A 26,940-nucleotide genomic window follows, 5' to 3' on the forward strand; every position below is an offset into this window, starting at 1 on the left:
AAACAGTTTGTTATCGTTCCTTTTATTGAACACATAGCTCAAATAGCGAGTTTTAAACATTTATTAGCCAAGTTTGCTAAAACTTTACTTCAGAGTGTTTAGAAATACCGCGGGAATTTATATTTCTCTGGCTTGTCACGCTCATATTTTTTTTCACACCATCGTCAACCGACAATGACATGTTTCATGCATTTCGTAAAATTAATATTTATTAATTTAAGATAGCGGCAATAAATGGGACACCACTAACACATTTTTCAAACATAACCGCAGCATTCTAACTAAAACGCTTCAGATATTATGGGCACAAAAAGAGCCAGTTCCATTTTCATACAATCATCGCCAAAAATCTTGGAAAGATTGCTAAGTTTTGCCTTGCATTCACGTTCCTCCCCTCTCGTGTATCAATGTTGAGTTTCACTGTAAATCTTTACGCATTATTGTTTGTGGGGAAGTCAACATTCAGAAGGCGAGGCGCAATGGCGGACGGACGTGATACTTCGCTCTCTCTCAAAAGTTCAACTGAGCAGGTGGAATCTTCGGACCCTGAGCAGTCTCTAACAAAGAAATTAAACTCTAATGACAAGAAGTCAACATTTTCGTGGACCGGATCCTTCGAAGAACTCATAAATTTCTGTTGTAAACATTTAAACATCGAACCTTCCACGTGCGCGATTACACGGAATGAACAAAGAAAGACCATCGAGACCAAATCTTTAATCGTGAACTTCTATAAGACTGGAACTTTACAAATTCAAGGAAGTGACTGCCAAAGGGCAAAGGATGAACTTCGATCGATTATTTAGGCCAGACAAATAGACGGCACGCCAAACGAAGATGTTGGTGTTTTTCCTGCTGCATTCGATGAAAATGCGATTCGCTCTAACGAGCCTTCCATCTCACACTTGCTTGAAAATGAGAACGAGATTGACGCATTAAGGTGTGAGATATCCAAAATTTGGAGCTTTATACATTCAATACAGAATGTAAATAACCTGACCAAATCACAAGAACATGATGTGGTCAAGGAAGATAAACGTGTACTACAACAAGAACTTGAGACCCCCAATAAGGACTACTTGGTACTTCAGCAAGAACTTAATAAAGCAATTAAGGAAGAAAGAGATTCATTGAAGCTCGCGCTCCAAATAGTCTCGAAAGACCTGTACCAGAATTCATTTCCTGTCGCGCAGTCTGATAAAACCCTGATGCAAAATTCCAGGAATTTCAAGAAGTCGCTTCGAAAGGGAAAAAGAAGACAAAGTCTCGACAAAACCAGTCTATAACAGAGACAAGCCACCAAGAACACCATCAACCGGCAAAACGGCGAGCAGTGGCAAAACTTGACACGAAACGCTCACAAACAAGGACATCAACAACGGGCGAGCGAAATGCAGCACAAGTGGGGGGAGGTGTAGCCAAACAAGTAACCCAGCAAAGAAAAAGAGAAGTATTATTGCCTGGTGACTCCATCTTAAAGAATCTTCAGGGGAGAAAAATGTCTAGCACTGCTAAAGTCAAGGTATTTTCCTTCCCAGGATGTACCACAGTTGATATGAGAGACCATATCAAACCGATACTCCGGAAAAACCCGCACGAAATTATTATCCATGTTGGCACCAACAGTCTTCGATCCAGTACCTCTGTGCGTGTCTGCGTTGAAGAATTTATTGATCTAGCCTCTATGATAAGTAGTGAATCCTCAGCAGAAGTTGCGGTATCTGGCCTAGTTTCTAGATCGGATGAAGAGTCCCTGGCTATGAAAGTGTCCGCTGTTAACAAGATACTGAGATACTGCAACCAGAATAAGTGGGGCTTTATTGATCACTCTAATATCTCTGCCGAACATGATCTGAATGGAAGTGGCCTTCATCTAAACACTCAGGGAACGACACGTCTTGCCTCAAATCTTATTTAGTATTGAAGAGAGGATTAGAGTATTTCCGAATGGGAATCAGATGCGTCTGTGCCTTCTGGAGAGTCTTGTGAGTACACTTCAAAGGGTAAGCCATCGAATTTCAATTTATTGGGGCGCAGTTTGGTTGCATCATTAAACATCAACAGTTTGCTCACTCATATCGATGATCTTAAAATCTTTATTGGTAACTCTAAAATTGATATACTGGCGATCAGCGTAACAAAACTTGACAGCTCCATTGCACGATTATGAAATACACTTGCCAACTTATGGGTTGAGTTAGTTGATCGCTGAACCAACTAGAGTCACCCCCAACTGAAGGACACTGATTGAACTTTGTATACCAAACTCCCCTGAAAAAGACAGTAAATTCTGGTGTACTTCATCTTGGTATCGGCGATCATTCACTGGTCTATATGACACGCAAAATACGCTAGGAACCTGTAGCCTCTAATCGTGTGATCGAAACACGTGCTTTCAAAAACTTTAATAACAATCATTTCTTAGACGATCTTGCACAACAACCACGGGATAAAAATTAATTTGGAGTCAAACCCAGAGGCTATGTGGAACGTTTGGCAAAATGTATTCATGGAAATGGTTGATAAACACGCCCCGCTTAAAGTGTATATGACAGATTTTTTTTATTTGCTTGATCGAATCTTCATGATGTTCTCGTATGAAAATCGAAAAAATCGTTTGAGGCGGCCGGTTGGGTACAAAACCGCGTAAGGCGGGAAACTAGGGATAGTGGGCCAGTGAAGTTAATACAACAACGCTGCTTTTGCGGGTTTCAGTGTTTTTGTTGAGCGAAGGAAGAAAACATGGTGCTGCGTGTGTTGTGTACGGCTGTAGCGACAGGAGAGACGAGAAAAGGGGATCTACATCCACCAAATTCCGTGAAAAGGAGACGAAAATGGATTTCATACGTGAATGGAAGTCGAAAACACTGGACCCCGAGCAAGTATTCGGTGGTGTGATCGATGCATCGCAAAGAAGATTTCACTCGCACGTATTCTTTCAACCAACAGTGCCATCAGGAGCGACTGAAGCGTGTTGAAATTTGTGTTTTGCCCGTTCCTCGATTTTATCGACCGAAAGTTGAGCAAGAATATTCAACTAGAGATCGTCGTTTGCATCGCCGTTCGGTAGGATTTATCTCACCTCTCATAATTGGAATGTGTGCACTTCAAAGTTTATAAATGTTCTGCTTTCCATTAACCTTAACTCATGTATGTATAAGAGTACACTGATTTTAATTCTCACATAAGCGTAAGTTTGACTTTATGCGCGTGGTTTGTTACTCCTTTGTTATTGTTGTTACCCTCATTATTGTAGTGATTATGTCATGGCTGTTGGTAGAGCTTCATTTGTGCATAATTGTTTTGTTTTTTTTTTTCCTTTTTTTTCCCTTGTCTTTCTGTACAGCTTGTTATTTGCAGTTGAACTTTTCATAACATATGTGAAGAATCAGCCTTCACACAGTCTTTAAAGGATGCGTAGGGATTCATGGGTTAACTCCAGCAATTTCTGCTGTGGGTTCGACTCCCATTGAGGTCCCAGACCTTTTTTTTGTTTTGCCTCTTATGGTTTTCCATTCTAATGTTTAGCTTGAAATTCGCTTCAGCAGTCAAACTTTCACTGTAGAGTTAATTTTCTGATCCATTATTTGTGTCATTAGTGCTGTGCAGCACAACATTCATGTGTAGACTGTACTTCTGGTCATTTACCAAATTTAAATGTTTTGTTTGTTTGATTTTACTCCTTTTTCAGAATATATGGAAGAAACTTACCAAATGTACCTGGGAGCTGAAAGTTCAAAGCTTCTTAACTCTAGATCCTGCTGTTGGGGAACTCATAAGTAATGCCCCACCACCACTGAACAGCATGCTTGCCAAGCATTGCAACAACCATTGCTCAAAGAAATCTACAGACCTGCCCCTCATATGTTAGAAAAGAGGGCGGTCAATCAAAGATATACTTGTGAGAGCCAAACTATAAAAAGGCTAAAACATGTGCTAGGAAGTCGTGCAGTCCTGTCACTCTTTTATACTGCCCAAAGAATCAAGACAGACAAAATATTGCAGAAACTGGATTTGCAGGACAATAATAATTATATATGCATGTTCATTTTATTCGTTTGCTTACTTGTACAATTTGCTTACATGTGCTAAAACAAATAAAATTTGCACCTTAAACCCTCCTAGACTCTGCTGAAACCTAGAATATTGAGAGAGCTATAAAATCTTCTAAGGAATCTCCCCTAAAACCAAGTATTGTTGATAATTTCAGTACATAGAGAATGAAGGACACTCCGAGTTTGTACATTGTGTCAAAACTAAGTTTCTGCAGACCTCTTTAGGCCTTTTTTCTAAGTAAATGTTTTAGAATTAATTTGGCAAAAATGAAAACATGCTTATTCAATGTGTGAGGGCTTTTTTCTGGATAAAATATTTTAAATTTGTGACCATTAGACAACATTACTTGAAATTACCTTTTTTATTAAAAACAGGATCCTTGTATTATAGAATTTCAGGTATTTGACTGGCTTGGCGACCATGGAGGTATATGAAACATTAAACCATGCCCAAGAAATAGTTACCATTAAATAGGCTTTTGCTTGTTCTTGCAAAGCAAAATCAATAAGATCTAGCAATATGTCTTGATTGTTTTTAATAAAACAACCATTCCACTTGAGCGTGTTGGATATGAAATGATCATAGCCAATGAGGAGCGTAGCGCCTCCTTGCCTACATATCTCATATCCAATGCATGCTCATGGAATAATGTTAAATATGCTTTTATTAGCATAGGATTATTTCAAGATGACAACATTGAAAATTTGTTGCTTTCGCAGCATGCCATTCCCTTATCCGAACCAGTCTCTTTATGATAAATTATTCAAGATTCAGCCTTTAGGCCTTTTTTGAGTCTAACAACTTGGCATCATCTGCAATTCCTAGTAACTTATTTATCTAGTTTCTTCTTCCCCCCTCCCTTAGTTCTCTGGGACTCTGAAGATATAAAATTTTCTTGACCAGTTTCTAAAGAAGTATAGCTTTTACTGAAAATACAATAATGGCCATTTTAAAGGTTTGAACAACAGCATATTTATTTGCAAGGATGTATTTATATATAAGGATGTTCTAGTGACCAAAGAATTGGGTCTTTATGACTGAAAGAATAAAACGATTCCAATGTTCTGTAAGTGTTCAACCAGTAGATGAAATCATTCATTATCTTCAAATCCAACAAATTCATTCAAGAGTGAACCCATGAATCTCTGCTCATCCTTTAAAGACTATGTGAGGGCTGCTCCCTCACACATGTTATAAAAAGTTCCATTGCAAATGATAAGCTGTACAGAAAGACAAAGAAAAAAAAGCAATTAAACAAAAATGAAGCTCTACCAACAGACATGACATAATCACTACAATAATGAGGGTAGCTAATAACAAAGGTGTAATCAACCACGCGCGTTAAGTCAAACTTACGCTTATGTGAGAATTAAAATCAGTGTACTCTTACACATCTGAACTTCCATGAGTCAAGGTTAATGGAAAGCAGAACATTTATGAACTTTGATCAAGTGCACACATTCCAACTATGAGAGGTGAGAGAAATCCTACCGAACGGCGATGCAAACGACGATCTCTAGTTGAATTTTCTTGCTCAACTTTCGGTCGATAAAATCGAGGAACAGGCAAAACACCAATTTCAACACGCTTCAGTCGTTCCTGATAGCACTGTTGGTTGAGAGAATACGTGCGAGTGAAATCTTCTTTGCGATGCATCGAGCACACCACCGAATACTTGCTCGGGGTCCAGTGTCAAGAACGAAAATCCATTTTCGTCTCCTTTTCACGGCTGCCGATCTTGTATCACCATAGAAGGGAATTTGGTGGATGTAAATCCCCTTTTTCTCGTCTTTCTTGACGCTACAGCCGTACACAACACACCGCAGCACCATGTGTTCTTCTTCGAAAAACAAAAACACTGAATCCCGCGAAAGCAGCGTTGTTGTATTGACGTCACTGGCCCACTATCCCCAGTTTCTCGCCTTGCGCGGTTTTGTACCCAACCGGAAGTGAAATTACACGTATTTGTCCGCCTCAAACGAGAGGAAGAAAAATCGATAGCGAATTTATTTTTTCGATTTTCATACGAGAACATCATGAAGATTCGAACAAGCAAATAAAAAAAATCTGTCATATATACTTTAAAAGAAAGCGGGTTAGTAAAAAACATTCCCCATGGATCACATATGATTTGACGCGTAAAATTCATAAACGGAATTGTATAAAGAGGAAATCAACTCTTGAAAACGATGTGACAATTTGGCAACAATATAAACACACGCGTAATGAGCAAACAATGCCATTAGACAAGCCAAACGGCAGTATTTTATGCATAATTTAGAAATGAACAAAAAGAACCCGCGCAAAACATGGATGCTGATGGATGAGCTAACCTCATGCAAGTGTGGCAAAATTTGAAATATTTCCGAAGTCAAGATTGAAAACGAACTCGTAAATTCCGCAGATGAAATGGCAGAGGCTTTTAGTGATTTTTTCACGACTATCGGCCCTAACTTACCGAACGAAATACTGCAATAAGACATCGAACCGGAGTCCTATTCTCAGCCCACTGATAAAGCGTTTTCCTTAAAGGCTCCTAGCGTCAGCACTGTGTGCGAATTATTGACTCTTATCAATAAAGGGCAAAATTACTGAGGGATTATTGGTTGAGAGAGAGGGCATTTTTTATTAATCGAAGGCATTTTTAGTAATCAAGAGAGGGCATGATTCTGTTACACACTCCACAAGCTTAAACTGTAAACGACGTTTTATTACAAGTACAAACTGCGTACTGTCCGATTACATCAGCCATGAGCACATGGTTCGTCCTCGCTCTTCCCGGCATTCTTCACAGTATAGACAATCTCGCGTCACGCACCACTCACACGCGTGTCACACGCTCTACACACTCCCCCTCCAAAACAAATGGACGAACGAAACGCTAGAAAAAATCAAAGGCTCCTGTGAGCCAACTCGTGAATGCAGATGACAGAAAGTAATTGAAATTTAGACGGCTACGGAGACCTCCTTGAAATCTAAAAGAAATTATATCTTTGCCCGATTATGTAACGAAAAATAACCATTCCTGTACTATGAAAATGATTGTCAAACTATTCTCTACAGATTGAATAAGATTATTCTAATACGCCGATTAAAAAAAAATCACGTGTTTTTTTATTCAAAGTTTATAGAAGCACGCCATGTGCAGCTACGTCATGCAAATTCGTGTCCCCGATAGTCCGGGGCTACTGGATTTTGCGATCGGGCTAGTGGATTCTAACCATCACTTGCCCGATGGGCAAGTGAAGTTTTTTTGGGAATTAAAATTACAAAATTACGGTAGGGCAAGCCGATCTCACAAAGGGAAATATGTTCAACAAAGTATCGCATTACATTTCATGCCCGACACAAATGCGTGAAATTTTTCCTTTGGGGTTCAGTCCACGCAATCCTCAAGTAAAAATAATGAACTATGACAAGCTCTTGCTAAATAAGAATTATTTATCGACCGCGTCCTTTTGCTTTCCCATAAATTACCAGTTGTAAATTTCGAAAATGAAACATTTTTTCCCTTTGAAACCTTTATGAAAGCTGACAAGATCTTAAAGTGTTCATTTCACCAGAAATTTGCATAATTTTGTTTACGACGTCAATGATGCGTGACATGGCACGTTCCCCTTTCGCGTGAAAACTGACAAACTAAATTATTTTAAATTAAATTATTTCTAAATTAAATTATTTTTAATTTTTAAAAGAAACCGCAGTTGTAGAAAAAAACGAAAAAAACCTATAACTTTGCTCAGATTCAACGAAAAATCTCCATTCTTACACTAAAATAATTGTCAAATTATTCTCTACAGAATGAATGAGAGAATTCTTACGCGTCGTGAAAAAAATTTTTACGTTTTTTTTTCACTAGTTGAGTTTACGACCCCGGACTTTCTGAAAAACTGAAAAAACTTGTAACTTTGCTCAGATTGAACTAAAAATCTCCATTCTTGCACTAAATGATCGTCAAATTATTCTCTACATATTGAATAAGAATTTCCTGATGCGCCGTGAACAATAAATGTTCGCGTGTTTTTTCCACTAATTGGATTTAAAACTTATTCACTGCGCACGCCCGAAAGTTAACGACAAAACCGACCGACCAACCAACCAACCAAGTCAAAAGTCAGCTATCGCTATAACTCGTTCATTGCGCTACGCGCATTCACGAGTTAAAAATGACAAACTGAACTGAGAGTTAAGGTCAATGTTACATAGTCCTCTCATGCGAAGAAATCATACAACATCTCTTTTATCCATAATCCTCGACCTTGGGTCCTCGATGACGCAACTGGTTTTCCCGGAATAGTCAGCAATAGGAAAGTGGTAAATAAGGCACCTGTGGCCAGGTCCAATAGTAGAAAGGTCCATGATAGGGAACAGGTAAAGCTGGTGGCGATGTCCACGGCATCTGAACGTACTTAACTAATGGATTGACACGCTGGTACTCCGGGTTTCCTAGGGAGTTGTATGTGAAGATCTGTGGTGGCCTACACTGATGTTGTGGTCGGGTTGACACGCTCTCCTCGGTGCTGACATCAAGATCCGAAAATTCCTCGTCAACTGACCTATTTTCACTCCCGATGATGAGGTCGACATCTGTAGTGGGAACAATTTCGGCCTGGTCTAGGGGCTCATTTGGCTCCGAGCATGATGAATTTGATGATCCCGTCTCTTGTGAATATCCCACTAATCTGGTTTCTGTTAGGTCATCACTCTCGTCCTCTGAGGACAGCCCATCACTTGTCTTAGGTGGCAATGCGGAGCTCGTGATGGTTCTCCTGGCCTGATGAACAGGTTCAACTACTGAGCTTCCAAGTTCCAGCTCATCACAAGGCAAAAGTAAGTTCCTGTGGAGCACCCTCGCGCGACCACGCCCATTCTCTGGCTTGAGTCTGTGAACCGGACTATCCCCTCCCAATCTTTCAGCAATGACGTGGATTGTCTCTTCCCAGTGTGACCTCAATTTTCCAGGGGCGCCCCGTTCTCGCACTCCGCCTGACACTCTCCTGTCATAGTAATCTTTGCTATGTCTAGCAGCCTTCTTTGCAGTCTTCTGAGCAATCTGATATGCTTCGTCCATGTCTTCCCGCCACTTGCGCACATAGGAATTATAGTCAACTCGACCATCCTTGTCCTGATTGAAGTTAAATATAAGATCGATGGGTAGTCTTGGATTGCGACCAAACAGAAGATAATATGGCGTGAATCCAGTAGCCTCATGTTTGGTACAGTCATATGCATGAATCATCTTGTTAAGTGATTCGTCCCATTTGCGCTTCTTCAATTCGGGAAGGGTCCTGAGCATTGACAACAACGTGCGATTCATCCTTTCCACTTGTCCATTTCCTTGGGGGTGGTACGGCGTTGTGCGAGACTTGGAGACACCAGTTAACTTGTTTAATTGACGCAGGAGCTGATTTTCAAATTCTCCTCCCTGGTCGCTATGGAGGCGATCTGGAAACCCAAACCTCGGAATGTAGTCATTGAAAAGTTTTTCGGCTACAGTACGTGCTGTCTTGTTTCGAGTAGGGTAAGCCTGAGCATACCTTGTGAAGTGATCAACTACGAGTAAAATATACTCAAATCCGCTTTGGCTCTTTTGCAGGTCAAGAAAATCGATCTCCCGGTACCAATTGTGTAAGAGTTAAGTCGCTGACAATGGGCTCTTGGTCTGCAATACTAATATTCGCAGAGACTGCAGTTAACCACGGAATCTCTTCCGCTCTCTGGTGTGTTAGTCCCTGGATCGTTGCATCAATGGCTTCCTTGTCCATTCCAGTAGTACAGCTATCCATGTACTCTCGGGGGTCTATCGGTAGGCCAGATAGCATATCTGCATCAATGTTAGTTTTCACAGGTCTATATCGCAGGCAAAAATTGAAGCCAGCTGGCTCTGCCACCCATCGATGTCCAACAGCAGACAGTTTCGTGGAAGTTAATATGTACGTTAAAGGGTTATTATCTGTATAGACGTCAAATGATGGAGCATAATATAAATAATGCCGAAATTTTTCAGTCACAGCCCATTTTAGAGCCAGAAACTCCAGTTTTCCCGCATGCAAGTGATAGCTTTTCTCTGCTGGGGTTAGGGTCCTTGATGCGTAACCGATAACTTTGAACTTCCTGTCCTGCTCCTGGTATAACACGGCGCCCAGGCCTTCATGAGAGGAATCCGTATGCAGTACAAATCGTTTGGAAAAATCGGGAAAAGTCACCACTGGTGATCTTGTTACACAGTCAACTAGCAAATTTAATCTCTTCTGGTGATCGTCTGACCAGTTGATCCTGTGGTTATTTGGTAGCTGTTGTTTTCCCCGACTGTAGCATTAGATTTACCACCTTGATTAGCACTCTGCGATACGGCCATAAGGTCATAGAGGGGTTTGGTGATGCGTGAGAAATCTGGAATGTACTGTCTGTAGTACCCCAGGAATTCGAGTAACTTGCGGATGTGCCCCACAGTGTTTGGTTTCTCACTTTTCAACTTCTGAACTGCTTTTGTATCCTCCGGGTCCAAAGAGTAACCATCAGCTGACACGATCCTACCTAAATATCTGACCCTTTGCTGGAAGAAATTGCACTTGGATGGTTTTAATTTAATCCCATGTTCCTGAAGTCTGCGCAGTACTCGCTGAACATCTCTGACATGATCTTCAAATGTTCGGCTATAAACTAGAATATCATCGAGGTATGGAATACAGATATCGTCACGTAATCCGCGCAAGCATTCCTCCATGCATCTCTGAAAGGCTGCGGGCGCATTCATTAAACCAAATGGGATCCTGTTCCATTGATATAGCCCCCAAGGGGTGACGAATGCGGTAAGGGGTCGGCTCTTGTCCGCAAAAAAGCCCTGGTGATATGCCTTTCCTTGGTCGAGAACAGTAAACCACTTATAACCCCCCAGCCCATTCAGAATATCCTATATCCGTGGGATTGGCTGGCGCTCAGGGAAAGTTTTCCTGTTAAGTTCTCGATAGTCAATACATAATCGTAAACTGCCACCCTTCTTCCGAACACAAACCATGGGGGAAGAATATGCCGAGTGGGACTTGCTGATCCAGTTGCGATTGATCAAGTCTTCTATATACTCCTTCACTTCTCCATAAAGAGGTCTTGGAATGGACACATAGTTCTTTCGCACAGGCTGGTCATCACTTAGATTGATTTCCAATTCCAAATTATCAATACACCCAACTTCATTCTCGGCTCTGGCAAATGAATCAGCCCCTTCCTGTAACATTTGGCGAACAATGGATTGCTGTTCTTCTTCCAAATGGCTAAGGCCAACAGGCGGGTCCCACAATTCCTGTGCTTGTTCCTCTGATGGGGAAACATCAACTGAATCTCCTTCCTGGACGTGCTCCTGGTCTGGCGGCTTCGGAATAGGTAACACTGACTTAACCATTTGAATCTGACCTAGTTCGGTTCTTCGTTTCAGCAGGATGTTCTTATCGATGTTGTTATGTACTAAGATTGTAACCTGGCTGGATGTGCCCGGGGCTATCTTACTCAGTTCCTCAGATAATTGAAGTCCCTCCGGAAGATCGCCTTCTTCCTTTGGCTCAAATATTATGGGCAATTCTTCTGCAACAGGCCCGAGGTGGACACGACACTTAACTCTAACTGACTGTCCCTTTGAAACCATAACATCTTTCTTGCCAACCCTGACTACAGACGTGCCAGCATCTTGAGTCCTTGTGCGAACAATATTGACAAATGTCCCCAATTTGGAATAGTGAACTGAGGGGAAAGATAGTCGAATTATATTTTCAGAAACACCTATGGGGACTTCATTGTGTTTCTTCAAAATCTCCTCTATCACATTGGATCCAATAATGGGTAACTCCTGTTCCTGTTGTCCCACTAGCACTGGTACGGTCAGCTCATTCGAGTCCCCAGATAGTCTAAATGTCACTTCGATCCAGCCATCGAAGGGAATGTCAGTCCCATTCATAGCCTCCAAACTCAACCCCTGCCCATCTTCTAACAATTCACCAACACTTTTTAATTTTTCCAGGGGAAGGTAAGCCTCCTTCCATGCCCGCGATACTACACAAACCTGGGACCCAGTGTCCCATAATGCCTCCACCTCTATTCCTTGCATACTACATTTCACTATGCACCTCTGTCCTACCAGTTTGGTTAGTCCCGCTTGCTGTTTTGGAGTTAGATGGCAAGCGAATGTCGTGTTCAAAGGTACATTTTTAGCTTCATCTTTCTGTTGCCTTTCCAGTTCTTGTATGGCCTTACAAATAACTTTGTGCTGTGGCCAATGTTCTTCTTGGCACCCCTTGGAACAATATCTGCTGGTCTTACAAGCTGCACAACGATCGATTGATGCATGGGCACCACCCACTCTACTACAATAAGCACAATGGGACTGGTTGTCCTGTAAGATCACACCCTGTCCCCCGGGCGTGACCTCTGTCCATTTCCCTGTAACCCTGTACCCCATTGACGAGATCGCGCCCGACATTCACGTGCATAATGGCCACTCATTCCACACTTAAAACAATGATCGCAAAACCCTTCAACCCCATTTTGTTGACAAATTCTGCACTGTGGGGGTGACCTCATAGGTTGCTGTGCAAAAGGCTGTCTAGATACTAGTGGTGGGGAGGCAACCCTTTCCTTGACAGCAGCAATCTCTGCTTTCAGCTCTCTCACCTCCTTGAGTAGTGCTTGATCCAAACTGGTCACTTTCCCCCCCTCTTTGACTCGATCAGCAGCAGCCTCAGACTCTTGCACTGGATTCACCTTGGGAGTCAGTCGCGAGCCAAGTTTTTGTAATCTTTCCGTCTCGTTGCTGACACAAACATTCAGTGCTTCAAATAGCTCTTCATTGAACGAAGCCCTCTCGCAATTCTCATGGATCATAAAACGACTGGATTGGAAACTAGCTGACGCGATGGCCGCAACAGAGTTGAAATTCGTGACGTCATAAAAACCCCTGCAAAATGTAAACAAACAGCAATCGCCGGTTTCTCGTCAAGCGAAGATGAAGATGATGAAAGTGTAAGAACTTTAAAGTGTTGCAAGTGCCGAAAAGAGTACCACACTTTAGGATGGTTAAAGAGGCATGAAGAGAACTGCAGCGGTGCTGTAGGAAAGACGAGGAAAACAAAGCCTGAGAAACTGTCGGAACATCAGAGGAAAACCCGGGCGATTCTCGCGGACCTCGGATTTGAAGAGTACTTTGTTCGTGACTGTTTACCAGCCATTTTGGATTTCCTGAAAGAAATTACTTCCACTAAATCTGACATTGTAAAATTGAGGGGGAAGAGGTTTGCTGACTCTCAGCGTCAAGCAGATTTCCTTGTTACTGAACTGCAAAAGGGCACAGAAAACGAAGTCAAGACCTTGTTGAAATGTGTTGCAAAAAACTTGTGGACAATAATCTGCATAATTAAGCAAAAATTGTGAAACATAATTCCCCTTGATTTCACAATGTCAGATTAACTAGTAGAAGATATTTCTTTCAGGAAATTTAAAATGGCTGGTTAATACAGTCTCAGGCAAAGTACACTTCAAATTAATCCAAGGTCCCAGAGAGTTGCCTGGATTTTGCTAATCCTCAGACAGTATTTCAAGTTTCCTTTTCCTCACCTTAATTCCTATCAAGTTGATGCATATACACCACTGCAGCACCCTATTATTATATCATTTCCTGTTAATTCTAATATCTGATCAGATGGATCTCCCTTCCGGCCTATTTTTGATAGCCAGTGGTGTAGTTTTGAGTTAATTTTAAGGAACGGAACACTTCACTTTAATATATTTTTTGCCGAGATATGGTAACTTTTGCTGGAAAAAAGCAGGTTCTTACTCCGCGTTTTTACTGTAAATTAAATACTGTTAGTAGTAAGATTTTATATGTAATTGTTACCGTATATTTATGGGCTAAGCGAACACCAGTAAACAGTAAACCAACACGGTATTCTCCTTCAGTATATATTTGAGCTTTATTAGTGTCTCAGTCAAAACTAGGAAACTGAGTAAAATTTTGTGATGTTATCACAAAAAGTAATTTGCATCCAAACATTGTTTGTATTAAATATGCTACAAATGTGTTTAGAAATAACATTCTTGCCTTTTCTTTTGCCATACATTTAGAGTGAAATTAACTACTCAGCAGGTTATACCTACTACTGTTACCGTAAAAATCATGTCCCCTCAGGTATGATGCCAAAAAAAAAGATGTTGCATGAATTGGAGATCTAGAGTAGAGTTACAATATACAAGACAGCTGGAGTGGTTTCTTGAAAGATGGTAATGGCTTTCATCTATTCATGTGACCTGGCAATGTATACGTAGATGCGGCACAAAGAAATGATAGTGTTAGACTAGTTAGGCCCATCCCTTGCCACCCTCTGCCCTCCTCCCCCCCACCTCCCCCCCCCCCCCCCCTACATCGTGAGAAAAGGCTGAAGGATTTATGGCCCTAACATTAATTTGATGCCTAAATGAGAATGAAATGATGCTTTCTGGACCTCCCCCCCCCAAAAAAAAAAAAAAAAAAATTCAACCCTTCAGGGATGAGATTATTTTTTTAAAGAACTACTTTTTGTAACAGCAAGAGAATAAACAGCTGAATGCTGTTTATCATTCTATTTATTAAAACTGAGTGATATTTTGACACAATGCACTCAATAGAAGAATTATATTAATTTACATCTCATCTTACAGATAATAAACAATTCGGTAATTTGTGGCTGTGGCTTTATACAGGCCCATGGCATCATTATTTTACAAGTTATTCTATGCGATACGTTACTAAAAAGAGGTCAACATCTCAAACTAACCTTAAACAATAGGCCAATTTACAGTTGCTTACTCAGTGACCGGGCCTATTAATGGTAGCGAGGCTGCCGGTGACCTTGTATTGATACAGACCTCACTGTTTTATCATGTAAATTGTGTTGTTGTGATGCAAACTAGCCTGCATTTGCATTAGAAAAGTAAAGAGATTTGTATCAAAACAAGGTCACCGGCAGCCTCGCTTTCAGCCATAAGCCAGGCAACACAGCAACAACTGTAAAATGGTCTATTGGAAAAAAACACCATAATTCAATCTTTAAGCTTTTTATTGACATGAATGACATTTTGATCATGTAAAATCCTTATCTGAGCATTCATGCTTAACGGGGGTAATTAAACCCTACTCTGATGACCGATGACCAACTGCTCTTTGCATCCAAAGCATGGACAATAAAATCACTGAATGGGAATTGTGAAGATACGTATGGCAAATATGTATATGTATAGAAACATTGAGTTTCCTGTCTAGCTCTTGTGCATAATTTCCTTGTTTTAATTTTGTTTCCCTAATTCTCAAGTTTTTATGCCAAAAATATTTGTTAAAAGGCTTTTACAACAACAGCCTTGCAGTTAGTATTTACCCCCTCAAATTTAAAGCCTGTACCTACTTTCTTTGTTTAGGTAACTGGAAAATCAGCATCTAGACTTTCCAGTGCACCTCCGCTCCTTTTAATACGTCGAACAGTTTTAATTGCATGTGACTGACTAAAAGCAGCACAACTATAATTCTGGCTAAACTCTTTACAAGTTAAACCCCCATATGCACCCCTTTTCTGTCGCAACTTACCAAAAAATTTCTCAAGAGGATCCTGATTCAATTTTGTGGTCACGACATAAGATACCCCTGGAATAGTAAGAGAAAACTTGACAACCTCTACAAAAGACTCAACACAAATTTGCAATCCCTCCCATGTTTGATCACTTACAAAATACTGTTTACGTTCTACAAGTGGAACATCTTCTTGACTCATAGCCCAGTCTCTCCAGTCCTGAAAATAATTTAAGAAATCATTTTCCAGCCAGTCGAGCCTTCTGTCTTAAAGGAGTTCGGTACACACTCTTAAATTCAAATTGTGTGCAGATTTTATTTGCATTCAAACAATCAAAAAAATCATTCATGTTTTTCACAAATTTTGTTGTCTCTGCGGTGCCTGGCTTACCTTGTACTTGCAGAGCAAAGGCAACTCTGTTGCTGAACACTTGAGCAGCCAAGTAGACTCTCATCCTTAGGTAAGGGTTGAGAAAGAGATGGTCAGCAGATGATGCATTTGATGCATTAACATAATTTTCAAATGCATCAATTAGCTGCAGCCATGTGATCCACATACCATTATTTTTCAACTTTTTGGTTTTATTCCTCCAGCAGCTATTTTCCCAGTTGTTTCGTGTTGTTTTTAAAAGAGGAACTGGGTCACAGATAAAGTACAATGGCCGAAAATCCTCAGCAAAAGGATTGTTTGTCTTGTAAATCAGTGTACCTTTAGGGGCCCCTGGTGGACAATGGAATTTATAAAATTTGCGATGGGGAGAAGCCCCATCACAAGTACTAGTTAGAACCTTAAATCCCCTTTCCTCTAAATTTTCAACACATTTCCAGAACAAATTGAAGAGGGCAAAAGACTTGATGGTAGTCGTGGGAAAAAAAGCAATGGGCATTTTCCAATCGGAAAATAAACTGATAGCCATAAAAACAAACATGTGGGTTGCTTGCTCTGGAATAATTGAAGAGGACAAACACTGCTCCAGATCGTCAATGGAATTTTGAACGGAGCCCAAATTAACAAACCCAATTAATTTCCCTTCGTCATCAAAAACAAGGTCTTTTCGCAGTGACACTTCATCGTGAATCACCCCCACCCACACATCATAGTCCTTTGGGTTAGATCTCTCATTGAAATCCCTTTTGATTGAATCTAAAAATTCTGGATCAAATCCTGCATCAACCTTAAAGCAATTGCTGTAGTCCCTTAAAGTTCTCTTATCAGGTAAAATTAACAGCTCACTATCTTTAAGTAGTTGATAAGCCCTAGGAGATATGGAGTGCAGTTGGAAGCACCATCTTATAATGAGGGGGTGCCATCTTCTTCCTCTCTTGTCTGAACACAATAAAGCCTTCTTCTGTTGCTGAATAAAGAGGGACTTGAAGTCCTCGGGTTTGTCATGATTGTGCCTTGACTCCACATTTTTGAAAAGTTGTTCTACAACAGAATCATCTTCGTCGGTTAGGGTGATTAAATCCTGAAAAATGATAAAAAGATTTTTTAATACGACCATTCTCATTACGATATAACTTGGTAAGGTTGTTTTTCAAATCATGTCTTCCGTGTCTAAATGAGCTTACAGTTTTGACAAAAAGAAAAAAACGTTTTTCTCTCTAAAACATTGACGATAAAATTACATGATAGTTTTATGTGAAAGATACAGCTGTATATTTCAATCATTTAAAAATCATATTAAATCATATTAAAAATCAATACACAAAATTAATTATTTATATAATTATAATATCTTATTCCACTGCTCTCTTGGGGGCAATCTGAACATGGGCTCACTTTTCTAAGCACTGGCTGGCTGTCAAACTACTGATAAAAACTAGTTTAGCCATGTGTCATATTTTTTAGCAAAGTAATTTTTGAGACAAGCAAATTGAAGTGTACCTGATGATCCCTCCCAAGGATTAAAATCTGGGTGAATGTTAACTAAATGGGTCAAATAAACACATGCGTAACATCATATACCAACCTCATTAAATTTTTCTTCCAGGCGGCTAATTTTCCTTGATGCACTTTGCCTTCTCTGTCTACAGTTCTTTATCCTTTCTTCCTTTTTAACTCGTGAATGCGCGCATGCGCAATGAACGAGTTATAGCGATAGCTGACTCTCGACTTGGTCGATCAGTCGATCAGTCGATCAGTCGGTTTTGTCGTTAACTTTCGGGCGTGCGCAGTGAATGAGTTTTAAATTCAATTAGTGGAAAAAACACGCGAACATTTGTTGTTCATGGCGCATCAGGAAATTCTTATTCAATATGTAGAGAATAATTTGACGATCATTTAGTGCAAGAATGGCGATTTTTCGTTCAATCTGAGCAAAGTTTCAAGTTTTTTCAGTTTTTCAGAAAGTCCGGGGTCGTAAACTCAATTAGTGAAAAAAAAAAAAACGTGAAAATTTGTTTCACGACGCGTCAGAATTCTCTCATTCATTCTGTAGAGAATAATTTGACAATCATTTTAGTGTAAGAATGGGGATTTTTCGTTGAATCTGAGCAAAGTTATAGGATTTTTTCGTTTTTTTCTACGAAGTGCGGTTTCTTTCAAGAATTAAAAATAATTTAATTTAAAAATAATTTAATTAAAAAATAATTTAATTTGTCAGTTTTCACGCGAAAGCGGAACGTGCCATGTCACGCATCATTGACGTCGTAAACAAAATTATGCAAATTTCTGGTGAAATGAACACTTTTAAGATCTTGTCAGCTTTCATAGAGGTTTCAAAGGGAAAAAATGTTTCATTTTCGAAATTTACAACTGGTAATTTATGGGAAAGCAAAAGGACGCGGTCGATAAATAATTCTTATTTAGCAAGAGCTTGTCATAGTTCATTATTTTTACTTGAGGATTGCGTGGACTGAACTCCAAAGGAAAAATTTCACGCATTTATGTCGGGCATGAATCGTAATGCGATACTTTGTTGAACATATTTCCCTTTGTGAGATCGGCTTGCCCTACAGTAATTTTGTAATTTTAATTCCCAAAAAAACTTCACTTGCCCATCGGGCAAGTGATGATTAGAATCCACTAGCCCGATCGCGAAATCCAGTAGCCGCGGACTATCACACGAATTTGCATGACGTAGCTGCACATGGCGTGCTCCTATAAACTTTGAATAAAAAAAACACGTGATATTTTTTAATCGGCGCATCAGAATAATCGGCTTATTCAATCTGTACAGAATAATTTGACAATCATTTTAATAGTACAAGAATGGTCATTTTTCGTTACATAATCGGGCAAAGATATAATTTCTTTTAGCTTTTGAGGAAGTTTCCGTAGCCGTCTAAATTGCAATTACTATGTGTCATCTGCATTCACGAGTTGGCTCACAGGAGCCTTTGATCCTTTTCACTTAGATTTTTCCACGCACAGTGACTAGTAGTACTTATTTTACGTGCACTCTCTGGTTTGAAACACTTTTGCGACTTTTGCTTTGAATACATGGTCAACAGGACTCTCTTATACGACTTACAGGGTTCACAAATATTGGAAAGTGTCAAGCCACTACAGTTAACAGTTCTTATTGTTTCACTTAAAAGTCTGGCCTTTGTATTACCATGCAAGTCCTTGAATTCTCCATTCCGTCCTCCAGTCATTGACAGCTCAGCCAAATCATCATTTTGGATTCCAGGGCAAACATTACACTTATCAACAAAATCTAACAGAAACAGAAAACTATAAAGAGTGACTAGATGTTTTGGAGTGTTCAACAAAGAGTCATTTACACTTAAATTACAAGCGATCACGTTCCAAGAAAAATCGGTATTTACAATGACAGTCTTCTCTGGAACAGGTGCGATGCCACTTGAAGAAAACGTGCAAAGCATGAGATAAAGTTCTGAATGTTTGATCAGGTTCCATTGGCTTCTAAACACACCATCATTTGATAAAATATTAAAAACACGTGAATAGTTGCAAACAGAGGGCTGATGTAGGACTGCTGGAGCAACATTGCGAAGAGAAAACAGAAATTCATTTGGGAGGCAACAAGGTGGATCAGTATTTGGTGTACAAGTAGAAGTAACAGTATCACTAGTAGCAGACTCAGAAGGTTGCTGATATCTTCTGTTGGAATACTTCCTAACTCTGCCCAGCTTGCTCTTACCCATTCCTAAGGGAGAAACATTAATTATATTAAATTAACATAAAACTGACAAATGGCAATGTTTTGATTACCTTCCAAACAACAACTGCCGACAAAAATTATGTAAACAAGCTCCATGTGATTTTTTTTTATTAATATATAAAGTAAATTCTTTAAATTAGCCTCGCTTATTGAGAACCGCCTGACCTGTGCACGCATAGCGGACATCTACGACACAAAGCAAATTAGTCACGAAAAAAGTTCATCGTGCTGTCTTAATTTGCAACAAATGTTCGTTTAATTAAGCTCAAGCCACAATTTTACGCAAATTCTTTCAAGTAATCCAGAATTTGATCAGCAGTTACCTGAGAAAATTACGGATAAATGCGTCACAAAAAAACAACATTTCCTCAATTTTTGAACTTAAAAGACCTAATTCTGTGACGCGATTTTCTCAGAAACAAGGCAAAATAAAAGTAAACAACAACATCGAGTGCTTACCTTGAAGATTCACGTGTGGCTTGGCCGGGTTGATATCGCCGTAAAACAAAAGATAAAGAAAGTGTTATAACTTGCAAATAAAAAACAGTGCTCAAACATGCAAAATGAACAAAAGTTGACAACGAATCCTTATAATTTTCCTATACTTACGCTATACCTTCGCCATTTCTTCACGTCACAAATTTCAACTCTGTTGCGGCCATCTTGAACCAAGGTATCAGTCAATCAGCGAACCGGAAATACCTCACGTGATCATTAGTTTCCAATCCAGTCGTTTTATGATCCATGCAATTCTAGGCTGAGCTGAGAAAAGAAAACGGCCAAGACTACGAGCCAGACTCGCTGAAGGTGATACAGGCGGCTTTAGATCGACATTTAAGAAACCAAAATTATCCAAAGTCTATCCTGAGGGATACAGAGTTCCTGTCTTCGAGGAAGGTGTTGAAAGGGAAGGCGACAAAGCTGCGCGAACGAGGCATGGGAAAACGACCCAACAAAGCAAAAAGGCTGACGAAGGAAGAAGAGGAGATACTATGGGAAAACGGTCAGTTAGGCAACCAAACCCCTCCCTCTTTGATAAACACAATGTGGTGGCTGCTAACTATGCATTTTGGCTTATGTGGTCGACAAGAGCACCACGACATGATGGTCGAAGATTTTCTATCGAAAAGGATGATGACGGCGTCGAGTTCATCACTTTCTCCGAAGGCCCTACAAAGACAAGTCAAGGTGGTATCCGAGTGACACCTCGGCTTGCTACTCCCAAGATGTTCGCCACAGGCGAGCAGAGGTGCCCCGTTGCTTTGTTTAAACGATACCTGGAAAAACGTCCAGAAGAAATGAAGAAAACAGGGCCATTTTACCTGGCTGTTATCGACAAGCCTCAAACCAGCGCCGTGTGGTACAAGAAAACACCGATGGGCAAGAATACAATCAATAACACAATGAAAACAATGAAAGAGGACTCACCGTTAAAAGATGTCTGCCCCGAAAAGAAGCTAACCAACCACAGTGCAAGAAAGGCCGTTGTGAAGAAATTGAAAAGCTCCGGTATTCAAAAACATAACGGGTCACAACTCCGAGCAGGACCTAGATGACTACGACTCCGGTGATGAAAACGAACAGAAAATCATGTCCAACATCATCGACAATGCCAAGCCTGCTTCCACTTCAAGACAAGTTCTCCATCCATTGTCATCAGTTCAAACTCAGTCCAGGTCAGCTTCCAGCCATGTCTACAATTTCAGCCATTGCAATGTAACGCTCAACGTCGCAGGAAACCATTCTTTGCAATCCAGTGTCAGCCAGAGCAAGCGGGCTTACAAGAAAATCATGCTCCAGGATTCTGACTCAGATTAAACTGTGTTTTGTTCAGTTAACAGCACTTTGTTGTTTTTCTGTTGGCAGAAACGCTCTGTTGAAATAAGCTTTGTTTTGTAGACTTTTGGCAGTGTATCTTGACAGTTTTGGAGAATGAAATCTCATTGAATCGATTGGTCAGTTCAATTTGACTGATGTTTTGTCGTAGTGCTAAACAGGCTTCTCAGATAAAAATAGCCCGCGCGCGTGATCTTCTTTCGCGTAAATTTTGCCCTTTAGCGATAAACAAGTAATCGCATGAGTCCTGGTACTATCAAGAATTAAGCACTTGTGGTTTCAAAATTTTCCAAATTGCCCTCGTCGCCTCGCGACCCGGGCAATTTTGGAAAATTTTCAAAACACTTGTGCAATTAATCCTTAATAGTACTCGTCCTCATGTGATTACCTATACAAATAATTGGCAAAAAAGCCATGGGTCTAGATCGAATTCCCTGTAAACTCTTAAAATTACCTAGTCATATTGTCGCACCACCACTAACGAAAATTTTCAAAAGCTGTTTAGATCAGGGCATCTTTCTAAGCGAACGGAAAATCGCGAAAGTAACTCCTATATTTAAAAAATGTGCAAAATCTGATCTTAGCAATTATCGACCAATATCTGTATTAACTCTTGTCTCAAACATCTTCGAAAAAATTATTTATCAACAACTTTACGATTACTTAAACGGAAACAAGCTCTTGAGTAACTACCAATCTGGGTTTCGTTCACTCCATAGCACCTCGACAGCGTTACTCGAGGCAACGAATAACTGGTCAATCAAAATAGACAACGGTCTTCTAAATGGTGTTACATTTATCGAACTTAAAAAGGCTTTTGACACCATCGATCATGAAATCGTTTTACGGAAACTTGCAAATTACGGAGTTGATCAGAGTTCTCTTCGATTTTTCGCCTCTTACCAAAGTAACAGGTGTCTATCTAGTGTAAGTGAACTAACCTGTGGGGTGCCGCAGGGCAGTATACTTGGCCCCTTACTCTTCTTAATATTCATAAATGACCTTCCAAACTGCCTTACCACAGCTTGTGCAAAAATGTTCGCGGATGACACTAACATTAGTATTTCTGGCTGCACTCTTGCCGATCTTGAACAAAGGATAAATTCCGAACTCGTAAACCTCTATTGTTGACTAAAAGCAAATAAGCTTAGCCTTAACATCGCCAAAACGGAGTTAATGATTATTGGCTCTCGTCAAAGGCTTCTTGCCGAGAGTTATAACGAAATTAACATCAATTTGGAGAACCAGTCGTTAGGTCTTACCATCGACGATCGACTTCCTTGGTCTAACTACATTAACGAAGTATGTAAAAAGGTATTCTCAGAAATAGGTGCCCTGAGGCGTATTAGGCCCTTCATCTCTTAATCTGCTGCGAGGCAAATTTATAACGCCCTAATCCAGCCACATCTCGACTACTGTAGCCCGGTTTGGGGTGGCTTAAGTAACCAACTGAGTGAAAAACTACAAACTGCAAAATTGTGCAGCTAGGGGGATTTTGAGGGCCAATTACGAAACAAGCTCCAGTATGCTCCTAGAAACACTAAATTGGGACGCACTGTCTATGATAAGAACAAAAAAGCAAAAAGCACGATGATGTTTTAAGTGTCTTACCAAACTAGCCCCAGTGTACTTGCAGGACTTTTTCAACGAACGAAGCACGGACTATAACTTACGTTATTCGTCTGGTAAATTGACATTGCCCAAGCCGCGCACTAACTATCTAAAACACAATACCAGAAAATGTAAGAACAATTAAACCAATTGGGCAATTCAAGAAGGAAATCCAGCAAATATTTAATTCATCGGTATCTCACTCTGCAATCTTGTAAAACAGTAATTGAATAGTTTTTAACTTTTTAAATTACTAAAGATTTTTACCGAGTTAAAATAAAGTTTGTAAAGATTGTAGTTCTCAGATCTAAGCCGACTCCCCTTCACGACGCTTTAGCCTACAGGATACCAAATTGCCCCCATCCCTCTGGATAGCAGTACATATGACGGTGAAAATGGGCACTCTTTCGACCTAATGGCACGTCCCTCAAACGCCCAATCCGACTTGTATGCCCAAGTCGTTTTATACCCTATTAACGTCTACATGCTCTTCGCGATACCTTTTAGCCATCGCCGGATCCGTTGGAGCACTCCTCACGCCCTCTAAGAATGGGTTTTCAAAAAATTGGCCTATCCCTTGGAATCTCTGGGTGTTCCGCATCGGATAAGCAAGTGATAGCTCTCCGCTAGTGCACTGGCCGAACAAGGGACATTTAACTGTCCTTCTTTCTGTCCTTTTTCTCCCATTTGTTCTGTTCCATTACTTCCTACTATCCAAATTGAAATGAATGTCCTAAAAAATAATAAGAACTATTTTCGTTTCTTTTCATTTCATGTTCTTTAGAATCTGCCTGCAGCCATGCGAGTGTTTGTATCAGCTGTGACATGTCCTTTGTGTAGCTACTGCAACGAAAATCTGTTTCACTTTTTTTTTTTGCCAAATGTGCGGCTATCGGAGGAAAACAAATGTTCCGAGTCCTAAGGTCTCTGTCAACCTTCAAGCCATAGATAACCGTTTAGAACAAATGAAAAATACCTCCCTTCAATCGTCATACTTAAAGCAGAAGTGCTCGCTTCGCTCAGAGTTTGAAACATTCTTGGCGTCGCTTCCGAATAAACTATCCTCTCAGCAAGCCCTACCGCCATCACTCGCTTCTTGGTCTGGAAAGACCGGTATGGCAAAAGGGTGGTACATAAAAATGGGTACCCCGACTCCCACCTTCAAAGTGCAGCCAACTGTGATTGTCTTAAGTGACTGGCATTCAAAACAGCCGATCCCTACATAGGAAAACTACGAGCCACATTTAAGGAAACGGGACGCTGTGGAGAGTGGAACTCCATGCTAGGTTGAGGTAATCCTGCCGCTTCACTTGAAGTACAAACATTTCTTACAGCATCACCTGGGGAACAATTATGTGCTCGCATCTTGCCAAAGTAAGCAGATCCCCTATTTTTGTCCAAATTGTTGCTACTGGCCCGTTTTTGGAAACAGAAAATTGCGGAGCACTCGCTTTATTCTTCTGGTCTGTTTGTATTGGCTCAAGACCAAGCATTCTTCGAAGCGTTATTCTTTAGCGGTGATCTTTGTTCAGATCTTGGCATGGTGAGAACAGTAGAAATCGCGCGTTTCCTCTAGGACGATGGGCTGTTGTGCAATCACGTACGGGGAAAAACCCTCAGAGATGGCGCCTCCAACGTCTTCGGGATTCGGAAACGTCTGAAGCTGTATATGAAAGAACCTCGGATCGACGAGGGAGAAACGCTACATAGCTTTTGTTCGGGCACCATTATCTGGCTCCCAGATGGCAGACATAATGTCTCATGTAGGATGGAACAACAAAGAGACTGCCCTTTACTACATGATGCTAGCGGAGGTGCTTCGGTGAGGCAGTCCCTCTTATTTGTTGACCGCAGACTGTTCTGCGACATCACCCAAACAGAGATTTACAAGGAACTTTACCGTGTGAAAAACTTTGCAACCGCTTTTTCGCACACTTCCAAACTGTAATGCGTTTCGTCGTCGTCGTTTTTTTTTTTTTTTAATAATCATTTATTTGCAAAAACACATTACTTACATTACTTACATTACGGGCTAAATACATCACTAGACAATACAGTATACTACCTACAATACAGTGCTTACTGGTTACTTACACTTGTCCACTGACAATACAAGACTCTAATTACAATTCAACACATATCAGATAGTAAAATGGCTTTCGCTCCTTACAATTACGGCTACTTAGAATATATACTAACTTACGACTAAATTTAAACTACCTAATTACATCCAATCGTTACTTCACATTATGTACAGCAACATAGCTTACCGCCTTCTTACTAATCTTCGTTATTAACTTATTGGATTTTAATTGATCATTTGGGACTGGAGGGCGTTCTTCAATGGGCTCCATTTCTTTTTAAAAGAATTTAGGATATTATTATTTGAAAGCGATTTGCTTTTCAATTTTCATGGAGTTCACGAGCAATTGTTTATATAGTTGCACCTTGGGTATGGTGTTTCTCAGTTTACAGTTGTATATATAATGTCTAGCAATAAGAAGTGAGTGATGTAAAAGTAGATGTGAGACATTGTTAATTAAGCCTAGACAGAGAGTGGGAGAGAGAGAAATTCTTTCAAATCTTGAAGGTGTTGGGATATCCATTCAAATAAACTTTTCCAGAATGCCTGAGTATGTTTGCAGTGCCAAAACAGGTGAACCAGAGTTTCAGTAGTTTCACCACAAAAGGAACAAGTGTCGACTTGTTTTACACATATCTTGCAAAGAAAGTCGTTTGTAGCAATTCGTCTATGAAGAAACTTAAACTGGAATACTCTAAGCTTTGTTTCTCTTGTACAGAGGAATGTTAAAAAATAAGTTTTTTCCAGTTAATGATGGAATCTTGAACTATACTCCCTTCAGAAAGCCATTTTTCTTCACTCCGCAATGGTGTGGAAGCCTTTTTTTTTGGACAAGGCGTCTATAAAATTCTTTGCAACTGTTTGAATGAGACAGAAAAATCGCCATATCATTTGAAAGAGAGTTGTGTAAGACTGGTGAGCATGATTTCTTAAATTGTTTTAGCGCCGATATTACTTTAAAGTACTCAAGTTAATTAGTTTTAATATTATATTTATCTATGAATGCAATATAGCTCAAGAAAGTCTGATCTTTGTTAAGTAGATCTTTAACTTCTTTTACCCCTGCTTTAAACCAGGCTTTGTTAAAGAAAGGTCGGTTCTCTATTCTGATTAGTGAGTTATGCCATAAAAACATAGAGTCAAAATCAAGGTTCTTCTCTCTGTAATTTAAATTGGTCCAGTGTTCGATAATTTCCCTCAAAAAAGGATCCTTTATGTTAAGCTGTAAAACGTCTTGCGGTTTAAGGTTACTTAAAAACACTGCTTTGCCTCCATGCTTCTGGAGGTAGTAATCAACGAAAAGCTTCCATTTCCCCTGATTATCATTATTTAAGTAACCTTGTATCCACTTCATTTTCAGAGATTCATTAAAACTTTGAACATCTATCATCTTGAGACCCCCTTTATCGTAGTCATTAATCATTTCTACTCTTTTGATTTTATCCCCTTTTTTATCCCAGAGAAAATCATACAACAAAGAATTAATTTCTTTAAGTGCCCTTTGATGCGTTGGAAGAGAGGATAGAACATGCACAATTTGCGATACTGCCAGAGATTTAATGATCGTAATTTTACCTAGAAGAGTCAATTTTCTTACAGACCAGCTATTTAGGATGTTTTTTATTCTCTCGATTTTTTCGGAA

The 26,940-nt window shown here is 40.0% G+C and overlaps 2 protein-coding genes and 1 pseudogene across 2 annotated transcripts; 2 read left to right on the forward strand and 1 right to left on the reverse strand.

Moving 5' to 3' along the window:
- Positions 1-479: 479 nt before the first annotated feature.
- Positions 480-1,936, forward strand: LOC146479028 (uncharacterized). The gene is given in 2 exon segments (XM_085111112.1): positions 480-776; positions 1,223-1,936. Coding segments are annotated over 2 exon segments (1,011 nt in total).
- Positions 1,937-15,023: 13,087 nt separating this feature from the next.
- Positions 15,024-20,346, reverse strand: LOC146479029 (uncharacterized). The gene is made up of 6 exons (XM_085111113.1): positions 20,227-20,346; positions 18,984-19,752; positions 17,611-17,695; positions 16,029-17,106; positions 15,656-15,712; positions 15,024-15,094 (listed from the first exon to the last, which is right to left on the reverse strand). Exons 2-6 carry the CDS (start codon positions 19,748-19,750, stop codon positions 15,024-15,026), a joined length of 2,058 nt encoding a protein of 685 aa, XP_084967239.1. The 5' UTR covers positions 19,751-19,752; positions 20,227-20,346.
- LOC146479030 (uncharacterized protein KIAA1958-like) lies at positions 20,015-21,585 on the forward strand (annotated as a pseudogene).
- The last annotated feature ends 5,355 nt before the right edge of the window (positions 21,586-26,940 follow it).

The sequence above is a fragment of the Pavona decussata genome, unplaced genomic scaffold, assembly GCF_977016875.1.
Source record: "Pavona decussata unplaced genomic scaffold, jaPavDecu1.1 SCAFFOLD_61, whole genome shotgun sequence".
Taxonomy (NCBI): Eukaryota; Metazoa; Cnidaria; class Anthozoa; order Scleractinia; family Agariciidae; genus Pavona; species Pavona decussata.

Coding starts and splice junctions, on each gene's coding strand:
- LOC146479029 (XM_085111113.1), bottom strand. CDS start 19,750: ATGGGTAAGAGCAAGCTGGGCAGAGTTAGGAAGTATTCCAACAGAAGA. Junction 17,107..17,610: donor TGGAAGAAAAATTTAATGAG/GTTGGTATATGA, acceptor ATCATTTTTCAG/GATTTAATCACCCTAACCGA. Junction 15,713..16,028: donor CTTTGCTCTGCAAGTACAAG/GTAAGCCAGGCA, acceptor TTACTATTCCAG/GGGTATCTTATGTCGTGACC.